Genomic DNA, 12,430 nt, shown 5'->3' on the forward strand with positions numbered 1-12,430 from the left:
TTGAACAGCTGACATGTGCCCCTAAAAGCCTCCGACAGCGGCATTTAACGCGCACTTTCGGCAAGTGTGCCTGAAATATTTCCCAACGGTGACCCTGTCACATGATCGCGGGTCATCGATGGGTTGGCATGACAACCAGAAGTCTTCAGCAGACCACTATGGCTGTCACTGCTGGATTCTTATGCGTGCCGCCAGCTAGCCGAAAACACATGGACCAGGGATCATCCCGCCGAACTTCCGCACTCCTATTAACATGGGCAAAACACTACTCAGACAACACAGGGGGAGGGTAAAACTGTGGCAATCTTTATTGAACCACAAAACAGGTAGATAACAAGCGTAGGAAGATGGCAATCCATACAAGGCCAATTGATCCGAGGATCACAACCTGGCTTCATCTTCCAGGGTCGGTTACTCCACCTGTGGCACGCACACAGAGGGGAGGTAACAAGTGTAGGAAGATGGCAGTCCATTGAGTCCATAAAAGGTAAATATAAAAAAAATATAAAAGTTCAAATTACCCTCCTTTTGCCCCGTTCAAAATAAAACAAAGAATACTCAAACATACACATTTGGTATCGCCGCGTTCAGAATTGCCCGATTTATCAATATAAAAAAAATAATTAACCCGATCGCTAAACGGCGTAACGAGAAAAAAGTCAAAATGCCAGAATCCCTTTTATTGCCTGCCGCAACTTTGCATTAATATGCAATAACGGGAAATCAAAAGATCGTATCTGCACCAAAATGGTATAATTAAAAACGTCAGCTTGGCACGCAAAAAGTAAGCCCTCACACAACCCAAGATCACGAAAAATCTGTTGAGGGCAGAGCAGAGTACTGCAGTGAGCAGGCACCAGGTCAGAGAGGTCCGGCACCTGCGCACTGCAGTACTTTACTCTGCCCTCAACAGGGCAGGTAAAGTACGCCTGCGTTGGAGCCGCGACGGGAAGCAAAGAAGAGGACGTCATTGCTAGAAGATGGGAGGCGCCAGACCGTGACACCCATCGGACTAAGACCGGACCGGCCCCCGGCGAGTATAATATAACTTGTTTTCTTATCTTTCAGGTTACATTGGGGGCTTATCTACATTACAGAATGCTGTAGATAAGCCCCTGATGGCGGTGCCGGCAGCTGACAGTCCAAAAATGGGGTGACAGATTCCCTTTAAAAAAAAAAAAAAAAAAAGTTGTCCATTAGTTAGACAAGCCCTTCTTATTCCTCATGTTTGGTCCTGTTTAAAAACAATTATACAAACCTCCCATTCAGGCACCATTTCAGCGGTGACTTCTTGGGTCTCTCGAGGTTTTTACGTTATGGGAGCCCCGTACCCAATCAGCGCTGGTGTCACTGTTCCCACCTTCGGACAAATCACGCATCATGAGGAAGTCAGAGCAGCCACGGTCCTGGCTTCCTGTTGATGTACAATACATCTGAAGGCAGGAACAGTGAAGCGGCTTCCGCTGATTATTATATCACACGAGCCATGCGCCCAAACTCACATAAGCCTCGGGACAGTGATTTCCCTTGATTAGAAGATTCACTGACAAAAGGATAAAACTAAACTTCTAAACTTATTCATTCCAAATGTAAAACTATACCCATAATTCACCCCCTGAAGGTTAGTTAGAAGGTGACTAATAGAAAAAAAAAACCACATACCCCACGTCTCAGTATATAGGGTGAGGTGACGTATACACACTCACTCTTCAAGACTCATTTCTACGGGTTTCATCGTCCTCACCAAAGACTACTCATCAAGAGACTAATTAATATTGACCTACCGTATTTTTTGGACTATAAGACAAACTTTTTTCCCCCAAAATTATTGGGGCGATGCTCACACTCCCTTCCCAGCATGGTGCAGCTGGTTTGGTAGTGGTGCTCTGTGGTGCCGGGGGTTCCGCCGGCATTTTGTGAAAGCCCGGAGACCCCGTACATCCTTTGCTGTGATGCTGTGGCCTCCAGGAAAATGGCCGCTGGGGGCAGCGCATGCTCAGATTGAGATCTCATTGCCCGAGGTCTCTGGATGAAATCTCGTTGCCGAGATCTTAATCTGAGCATGCGCTGCCCACAGCGGCCATTTTCCCGGCGGCCACCGCATCACAGCAATGGCTGAGCGAGGGCTTCCAGGCTTTCACAAAATGCCGGCGGAGCCCCTCGCACCACAGAGCACAACCACGGAACCTGCCACATCAGCTTGGGATGGGATATCCCGGAGGCCACCCCACCTGCCTGGGATGGGTGTCATATCGTCAGATCACCGAACACCCCCTATGACCCCGCTCCACCAGCGCTGCCAATCCCCTCGGTAAGCTGAATTTGAACTGTAAGACAGATCCCTATTTGACACATTAACTTTTTTCCCCATTTTCCTTCTGAAAATTTGGGGTGCGTCTTATGGTCCGGTGCGTCTTATAGTCCAAAAAATACGGTATATTCAAGAGAGAATAGACGATCAGGTTATCCGAAACAGTCAGAAAACTACCTACATATTGGCAGATCCCAGACTTCAAACTATATACTTCGTAAGTTTATAAGCCACTCCAGTGTCAGGAATAGAAAAAACAGTATATACCGCTCAGGGAACACTTAACTTCCAGAGATAATTTCCATATTCATACTAAATAAATGCATAGATCTCCCAGACATTATGGTTGCACATATCCCTAGTCTTTATACTGATATTGCCCTCATTCCCTGACAGACCGCAGCATGACCATTAGTTAAAAGATGCTAATGATCTTTGGAGCAGGTAAGCTTTCCCTGAGAGGTATATATTGGGCCGTCTGAAAACTGAGTTTAGTCTAGGACAATTTGTCTGCACTAATTGACAGCTGTTACAATACCAAACTATAGCAGTCCCTATAGGAGAAAAAACAATCATTATACTGTATTATCCCATGTGTGGGTTCTCTGGTGATTAACCATAGCGAATTTCTGGATAAAACATTTCCCACATTCTGAACAGGAAAAAGGCTTCTCCCCCGTGTGGGTTCTCTGGTGGTAATCAAGAATCGATTTCCGGTTAAAACATTTCCCACATTCTGAACAGGAAAAAGGTTTCTCCCCCGTGTGGGTTCTCTGGTGGTAATCAAGAATCGATTTCCGGTTAAAACATTTCCCACATTCTGAACAGGAAAAAGGTTTCTCCCCTGTGTGGGATCTCAGGTGCTTAGCTAAATCTGATTTCTGGTTAAAACATTTCCAACATTCTGAACATGAAAAAGGCTTCTCCCCTGTGTGAGTTCTTTGGTGGGTAACAAGATTTATTTTCTGGTTAAAACATTTCCCACATTCTGAACAGGAAAAAGGCTTCTCTCCTTTGTGGATTCTCTGGTGCTTATCAAAATCTGATTTATTGGTAAAACATTTCCTACATTCTGAACATGAAAAAGGCTTCTCCCCTGTGTGAGTTCTCTGGTGGTGAACCAAATCTGATTTATGTGCAAAACATTTCCCACATTCTGAACATGAAAAAGGCTTCTCCCCTGTGTGGGTTCTTTGGTGTACAACAAGATGCCATTTCCGGTTAAAACATTTCTCACATTCTGAACAGGAAAAAGGCTTCTCCCCTGTGTGGGTTCTCTGGTGACTATCCAAAGCTGATTTCTGATTAAAACATTTCTCACATTCTGAACAGGAAAAAGGCTTCTCCCCTGAGTGGATTCTCTGGTGACTAACCAAAGCTGATTTCTGCTTAAAACATTTTTCACATTCTGAACAGGAAAAAGGTTTCTCCCCTGTGTGGGTTCTCTGGTGGTTAACAAAGTGTGCTTTCCGTGTAAAATATTTCCCACATTCTGAACATGAAAATGACTTCTTTGCTTTAGGAGCAGTTTGTTTTTTAAGGCCTCTTTTGTGACTTTGATTTTCTTTAGTGGTTGCTAATGAATCAAAAGACAGGACCCGTTTCAAAGGCTCAGATGGTGGCTCTTTGCTGTGAAGGGATGATGGTATATCTGGAGTAACAGCATTCACTTCAACTCTATCCTGTGGGATCTCAAGATCATCTGATTTAAAAATTGAAGACGTCAGTTGTCCCTGTGATCTCCTGGTACTGTCATCTGCTAAGATAAAATAATTTTTTTTAAAAAATATCCTAGAGTTTTATATTTTTGAACATTTCTACTTACTGTCCAGAAAAATGGCAAGCTATGTAAAAAACATTGTTTAATTACCAAGACAATGACAGTTCAGAGTCTAATAAAAAACCTTATAGGATGAAGAAGTAGTGCATGGTGCTCAACTGTTTGTTCATTCTGCCTCCCAGATATTGAATAAAATGCAATCAATGTTATGTAGGCAAAAAATACCAATTCTCATCTCACGAAAAACAAGTCATCACTCAGGTCCACCATCTGTCAAGGGAAAACCAGAGGTTCCCACACTATTAGTGGCTCAAAGACTGTTGAAAAGCAACAAGGTTTCTATAAACCAATCCAGCAAAATCCACTCTCACTTCAGAGTCTTGCGGTGTGCTCAAACATCATTTAGGATCCCTATATTTACTAATATTATAGTGAGAAGAATCCACTTAATTTATGGTGTGTGTCTCCTGGAGCACAATCTGGGCACTATGTGTTGGGTAATAAAATGGCAAATGTGTAATCTTCACTCACCAACATCCACTGCGTATTAATTTCCGGAAAGTGACTGTGGAGTCAAAATATTCACTCCTCCTATAGATTATAATCCTCACCGAATTAATTTATAAAATGGATTTTGACTGTTCTGGTTTTCTCTGTCATTTAGTTATATTAGGGCTTCTGCATATGGTGTGTCCAATCTCAGCTGGGATCTGCTCCTGATGTCCAGCTGTAGTAATCTGCTCCCTACTTCATCAAATTGGAAAGTACCACACCCTACTAAAGCTCAAAGTATATGACCGGAATCTGCCAGATACAGCGCTGCTCTCTGGTTCAATCCTCTGTGCTCAGCTTGCATATTTGTTTCCTGTTGTGACCGTGGCCCATTTATTGACTACTCTTTTGTCTTCTGATTCTGTATTCTGTCCTTCTGGTTCTGACCCAGCTACCTGACTATTCTTCTTGCCATCTAATACCAAAGACTAGCAGGTAACATCATGGTCCAAGCCTAGGGGCCCCAGCGCAAGTCCAGATCCATGTAATGGTGTTAAAAGGGTGATGAGGAAGACAATCCTTGGGATATGGAAAGCAGAGAAGATAGTGCCAAGCATGTTCATGGTGGACATCTTTTGAGCTGCCAGGTGACCACGAACAGTGCTTCCAATACATTGTGTCTACAAACTATTCCAGCTAGATCTGCATCCAAGTCGCTAAATGGCGCTCCTTCCCTTCTGAACACTGACATGTGCCCAGAGAGTAGTGTACAATCGTATTTAGGGTATTGTGCAAAGTTGGAAAATAACTTGTAAAAGATCCATTTGTTTTCTATTATCCTTTGTGAATAATTCCAAAGTTATCACTACATAAAGTGACACACGTCAGATTTAAAAAATGGGGCCTGATTAGGAACACAAAACTGGCTGCAGGAAGAGGTTAAATCAGAGTATTTTGGACACTAACTACTGTACAGTGTTGGCCAAAAGTATTGACACCCCTGCAATTCTGTCAGATAATACTTAGTTTCTTCCTGAAAATGATTGCAAACACAAATTCTTTGGTACTCTCTTCATTTCATTTGTCTTAAATGAAAAAACACAAAAAGAATTGTCCTAAAGCCAAATTGGATATAATTCCACACCAAACATAAAAAAGAGGGTGGACAAAAGTATTGGCACTGTTCGAAAAATCATGTGATGCTTCTCTAATTTGTGTAATTAACAGCACCTGTAACTTACCTGTGGCACCTAACAGGTGTTCACAATAACTAAATCACCCTTGCAGCCAGTTGAGACATGGATTAAAGTTGACTCAACCTCTGTCCTGTGTCCTTGTGTGTACCACATTGAGCATGGAGAAAAGAAAGAAGACCAAAGAACTGTCTGAGGACTTGAGAAACCAAATTGTGAGGAAGCATGAGCAATCTCAAGGCTACAAGTCCATCTCCAAAGACCAGAATGTTCCTGTGTGTCTACCGTGCGCAGTGTCATCAAGAAGTTTAAAGCCCATGGCACTGTGGCTAACCTCCCTAGATGTGGATGTAAAAGAAAAATTGACAAGAGATTTCACCGCAAGATTGTGCGGATTTTGAATAAAGAACCTCAACTAACATTCAAACAAGTTCAAGCTGCCCTGCAGTCCGAGGGTACAACAGTGTCAACCTGTACTTTCCGTCGGCGTCTGAATGAAAAGGGACTGTATGGTAGGAGACCCAGGAAGACCCCATTTCTTACCCCAAGACATAAAAAAGCCAGGCTGGAATTTGCCAAAACTTACCTGAAAAAGCCTAAAACATTTTGGAAGAATGTTCTCTGGTCAGATAAGACAAAAGTAGAGCTTTTTGGGCAAAGGCATCAACATAGAGTTTACAGGAGAAAAAAAGATGCATTCAAAGAAAAGAACACGGTCCCTACAGTCAAACATGGTGGAGGTTCCCTGATGTTTTGGGGTTGATTTGCTGCCTCTGGCACTGGACTGCTTGACCGTGTGCATGGCATTATGAAGTCTGAAGACTACCAACAAATTTTGCAGCATAATGTAGGGTCCAGTGTGAGAAAGCTGGGTCTCCCTCAGAGGTCATGGGTCTCCCAGCAGGACAATGACCCAAAACACACTTCAAAAAGCACTAGAAAATGGTTTGAGAGAAAGCACTGGAGACTTCAAAGGTGGCCAGCAATGAGTCCAGACCTGAATCCCATAGAACACCTGTGGAGAGATCTAAAAATGGCAGTTTGGAGAAGGCAACCTTCAAATATCAGGGACCTGGAGCAGTTTGCCAAAGAAGAATGGTCTAAAATTCCAGCAGAGCATTGTAAGAAACTCATTGATGGTTACCGGAAGCGGTTGGTCGCAGTTATTTTGGCTAAAGGTTGTGCAACCAAGTATTAGGCTGAGGGTGCCAATACTTTTGTCTGGCCCATTTTTGGGTGAAATGATCAATGTTTTGCTTTTTGCTTCATTCTCTTTTCTGCTTTTTCATTTAAGACAAATTAAATGAAGATAATAATACCAAAGAATTTGTGTTTGCAATCATTTTCAGGAAGAAACTGAGTATTATCTGACAGAATTGCAGGGGTGTCAATACTTTTGGCCAACACCGTAGTCAAAAACTGTGACTATAGACAATAACACATCTACTGAAATGATCAAACTCAAAAGTCTTCACCAGTAATAAATGAGTAACCAGTGGTGAAACCTCTCTGGGGTAAATAGCGTATGGACCTCGATGACTACACAATCTAAACTATCGTAAGGTCCAATATTTTCTGTCAGATGAGTTTCAAGAAAAAATATTACACATTTAAAGGGAACTCTGTATAATAGTGCAGAGGTGAGATGTCTCAAATGGAACCTGTCAGCAGGATTGTGCACAGTAACCTACAGACACTGTCAGGTTGGCGCAGTTATACTGATCACAATGATACCTTGGTAGATGAAATCAGTCTTGTGGTTGTTGTTTAATCTGTCTTTGTAGTTTTCAGTTAATGAGATTCTCGTGCTCTGGGGTGGGGCTGTGGGCGGGACTTTATGTGGTGCTCTGATTACATATGCATCTGTATTGGCTTATGACAGGTCACTGATCCCTCAGTGACCTGCCCCCCATTTTTACATAATTCATATAATAGCGTTGATATTATTGTTGATAATGCCTATAATATTATGGCTATTGTGAGGCTTAGTAAAAATTTACAGCCAACAAAATGTCACTGGCTATGGCAGCGCCTGCGCAGAAGCATCTATAAGTAAGAGATAGATGTTACTGGACAGGCGCCGCCGGTGTCATTTTGCTGAATGTAATTTTTTTTCTAAGCCTCACAATAGCCACAATATTCAAGGCATTATCAACAATAATATCAATGCTATTATATGCATTACGTAAAATATGGGGCAGGTCACTGAGGGATCAGTGACCTGCCATAAGCCAATACAGATGAATATGTAATCAGAGCACCACATAAAGCCCCGCCCACAGCCCCGTCCTGGAGCACGAGGATCTCATTAAATGAAAACTACAAATACAGATTAAACAACAACCACAAGACAGATTTCATCACCAGGTATCATTGTGATCAGTATAACGGCGCCGACCTGACAGTGTCTGTAGGTTACTGTGCACAATCCTGCTGACAGGTTCACTTTAAATTTAGATCTTAGGCATTTGGAAGAGGCGATGGAGAGCGTTTTTTTTTTTTTTTTTTAAACTATCAGGGAGTTACAGACTCACATAAGTGAGGCCGATCCCACCACAATCAAACTATCATACAGAATGAACAGGTAAAAAGAAAAAAAGACAGAATAAAAAAAAAAAAATATGTTACATCCCCAACAACAACAACGTATGTATGAGGGGAGAACTCCAACACTAAACCGGAGTTGCACTCATTTATGATGGACCATTGGAGCTACTATGAGTCCTGACCAGAAGATTGGAGAAAATAATATTGCTCCCCATATCAGGAGAGATTGTGCAGTAATCTGAATTCCTTAGTATTCAAAACATAATGTAATTTATGACGTGGAGTGAATCCATGTAACCAGGGCTCGAGCCATACCAACACATCTCCTGCAGGGGTGAATAAATGTATATTACAGCAGTCAGCCACGCACAGCTTAGAGATATATCATGGCACAGGTGTAATGTTTTTATGCAGTTTATCACAATCCTGTTTGAAGTTAGTTGGTCTCAAAAGAAATTGAAAAGTCAGGATAAAGGGAGACTCTGTTGTGATTGTACAGAAATTCACACTTGGCCTCACTGCACATTTATTGTTGTTGATCATAAAAGCAAAGTTTGGCCAGAAAGACTGGACCTGGTCTTGTAGGGACCCTATGAGACATTCAGCAGCACAGAAGGGAGAGAAGGTAGATTCATCCAATAAGATATCAGGGTTCTAGGAAGCCAACAGCATCATTACCCTCTGCTTTCTCTTACAGGCCCATCATAATACTTTTCTTCAAGTGATTTGCTAACTTATAAGCACATTACAAACACGGTCATTTGGCTTTGTAGTTTACAGATCTGGGCAGGTAACGGTCAGCATCTCCTAACCACAGGGGGTAGGTGGATCCTCCAGGTGGTAAGTTCTATATAAAAGGGATTTCAATGTCCAAAGTCATTTGAACAGTTTGGGTGGAGGAGAATGTTGTGGTCTAACGGTAAAATGGTGATCATGGTAATACGGCCGGACTACACCACCGATAAAGAAGCCACAGCCGGTGACTTCTCTGTGCTTAGTGGTTACTACTCACCTGGGTAGTCATATGTAGGAATCTCCTCTTTACACCGCTCATCACCCCTCACATATGTCTCTGTAGTATTAATATGGGTCAGATCTTCATCCTGAAACAAATATTGTAAAAGTCACAGACAGATGGAGAAGTCACATCTATGATCAGCTCTAATCTTGCCATCTCCACCGTTCTCATTACACAAGTATAAAACATATAATACTAGTGGATAATACAAGACTGAGCACAAGACCTTCACAGCCGTCTACACATCATAGGGGAGATCTCATGACACCTTCTCTCCATCTACCTGATGATCCTGAGGAACATTGGGATCTTCCTGTTTACAGTCCTGTGGAAGAACAGTACGGGGACATCTCTCTGGTGTTGCCCTCTTACTGGATAGAACTGGGGGAAACACATACAGGGACTGAATTCATTCTTTACATACAGATAATTATAGGCCTTGTTTATTTAGTCCTGTCTATTACCTGGTGATGTGAGGGGCTGGGGAACCTCCATCATGACGTTCTTGTATAGTTGTTTGTGTCCTTCTAAATACTCCCACTCCTCCATGGATAAATAGACAGCAACATCCTGACACCTTATAGGAACCTGACACATACAATGATACCGTCATCCCCCGATCCCTTCATAGCGTTACTGTATAATGTCCCAGCATTCCCAGCAGTGTCACCTCTCCAGTCAGCAGCTCAATCATCTTGTAGGTAAGTTCTAGGATCTTCTGTTCCCTGATGTCCTTGTGTATCATGGGGTGAGGTGGAGGCCCCGTGATTGGACTCAGGGGTCTTCCGCATCCCTCAGACACAGAGTCCTGACAGCGTTCACTAGAGGTCTTCTTCACTACCGTGTAATCCTGGTTATGGAGAGACACAAATAAATCTCACTACAGACATTTCCAGAGTCCTCACCTTTCCAGTTCTGTCCATCTGTTATTCCCATAGATAAGAATGATGTAATGTGACGCCATCAGGATCTCTCACCTCTCCAGTAAGCCGGAAGAGGATCTCTAGGGTGAGGTGTAATATCCTCTCCGCCATCTTGTCTCTGTCCATATCCATCTTTGATGGGTAAATCAGGAAAATTCTCTTATATAGAAGATCTTCACTGAGAGGATCCGAAATTGTAGAGACCTGAATGAGAAGATGAGCCGATGTAACATCATAAAAATCCTGTGTAATAATACAATTACTGGAGATTATAAGGAAACATATGAGAATTATTATTTTACAGTATTTAGTTTTCTTCTTTACATCTACTAACAAAACCTATATATTTAGGCCACAGACAACAAGCAGTTTCTTCCTCGGAGTCGGCAGCTGAATACGTTTCTCATAGTCTCATCTTCCATAACGCTAATTCTCGTCTCATTTCCCGACACTGGAATCGGCATTAGTAATACTGCAGGAGATATTCATTACACGGAACAGGAGAAATAACTACTTCATGATGAGGACGACATCTTCATCTTCTACTACGGCTCTAGAAACATATTTGTCCAGAGTCCGTCACTGACTCCATCCCCACCGGCCGTCTATATGAAGGTTTCCCGTCTTCCCCGCACTGGAATCTGCTACCACGTTAGATCTCAGGTCTGATTCACACACAGAAGTTTGAGGCTTTAATAAAAGACTTTGTTTCCACAAAAACCATGGACAGAAATTATCTGATCCCAAAGTCTACAGTGTTTTATGGGGTTTATTTTCTGGCCTTAGGATTTCCTATATTACAAGAAAAACACCAGAAAAAAAACAGATATACTAAAATGTTTCTAAAGAAAATTGGCTCCAACAATTCTTGTAAAAAGAAAAAAATCATGGAAAAAGCAGAAAACACATTTTAATTTTTACTACAGTAAACCTGAGGCAAAAATAAATTTTTCAGATAATGCTGTTTTATTACAATAGTTGAATGTCAGTCACACAGAAACCAACGTTTCGGCCAAACCGGCCTTTATCAAGGGTATTATCTGTGTGCGCTTATATTGAGGTCTCAATTCTGTGCCATGGATTCATGATAAGGGGACCTGCGCCGTCGTCTGTTAGGTATGCGTGTATAAATTTTTTAATTTTTCACACAATAAACAATTGTTAATTTTTTTTTAAACTCTTTTGGGCCCCAGAATATAGATATACACTGCAGGGACGGCACAGGGGCGGCTGCAACAAAACCCTGGCAGTTTAACCACTTGCTGCTGTGAAAAGCAAACATGGCATCTAAGGGTACCGTTACACTTAGCGACGCACCAGCGATCCCGACAATGACACGACCTGGTAAGGATCGCTGGTGCATCACTAAATGGTCACTAGCGAGCTGCCAAACAGACAGATATACTCACCAACGCAGCAGCGATCCATACAACGACCTCGGCGGTCATTAGTATCTTGTCACACAGCAGCTATTCAGACGACTCCCGCCTGCGGCCATGTTTTCTGTGTCGCCAACGAGGTCGCTCATTGGTGTCAAACACAGCGATACGCGCTGGCCAGCGGGACACCACCGATGAAAAAATGGCCCAGGCCATTCGAGCACGATCAGCGAGATCGCAGCGGGGGCCCGGTCACCGCTGCGTGTCACATGTAGTGAGATCGCTGTTGCGTCACAAAATCGGTGACGCTTGAGCGATCTCGCTATGTGAGAAAGGGCCTTAAGAAGGTGAGACAGTTTGGCTGAATATCCTCCGCCTCCAAGTACTCGATAGTATTGGGCGGCCTAGTTACTGCGATACTTACATGCCTAATAATGGAGTCTGTGATAAAGCAACTTGGCGCTCAACTTTTGAAGATATGAGGTAATTTTAATGCAGTGAAAACTGTAGTTCAGTATCCAGACGTTTCGGTCAGGGACCTTCATCAGTGTACCAACAATGGAAAGAAAGAATGCAAATGAAATAAGTAATGAAATCAAACATAATAAAATAAAACAATATACAGCATAAGAAAAATGTGTGATCTTATATGTCGCACGGAAAGAGGTAATCCCTCAAAACCTCTCAATAATAGAGTGATGAACATAGAATAATACTCCATATTTATATCTGGAGAACACATTCTGAAGAGGAAGCAGTATAGTAAAGAACCTACCCGACTGCTGTT

At 42.5% G+C, this 12,430-nt stretch overlaps 1 protein-coding gene across 2 annotated transcripts in view; it reads right to left on the minus strand.

The window, feature by feature from the left end:
• Window positions 1-285: 285 nt before the first annotated feature.
• Window positions 286-12,430, minus strand: part of LOC141047245 (uncharacterized) — a 36,225-nt gene continuing 24,080 nt past the window's right edge. Inside the window, exons 2-7 of one of the 2 annotated variants that reach the window (XM_073542238.1) lie at window positions 10,319-10,468; window positions 10,012-10,191; window positions 9,806-9,929; window positions 9,625-9,722; window positions 9,336-9,426; window positions 286-4,067 (exon numbers count right to left, since the gene is read on the minus strand). In XM_073542238.1, the coding sequence (XP_073398339.1) occupies window positions 2,887-4,067; window positions 9,336-9,426; window positions 9,625-9,722; window positions 9,806-9,929; window positions 10,012-10,191; window positions 10,319-10,396 (1,752 nt within the window). In that variant the 5' untranslated portion in view covers window positions 10,397-10,468 and the 3' untranslated portion in view covers window positions 286-2,886. Of the gene's footprint in view, window positions 4,071-9,335; window positions 9,427-9,624; window positions 9,723-9,805; window positions 9,930-10,011; window positions 10,192-10,318; window positions 10,469-12,430 lie in introns of both variants that reach the window. The other variant, XM_073542237.1, reaches the window with a different exon arrangement.

Source organism: Dendrobates tinctorius, unplaced genomic scaffold, assembly GCF_039654945.1.
Source record: "Dendrobates tinctorius isolate UK_male_01 unplaced genomic scaffold, ASM3965494v1 ptg000126l, whole genome shotgun sequence".
Taxonomy (NCBI): domain Eukaryota; kingdom Metazoa; phylum Chordata; class Amphibia; order Anura; family Dendrobatidae; genus Dendrobates; species Dendrobates tinctorius.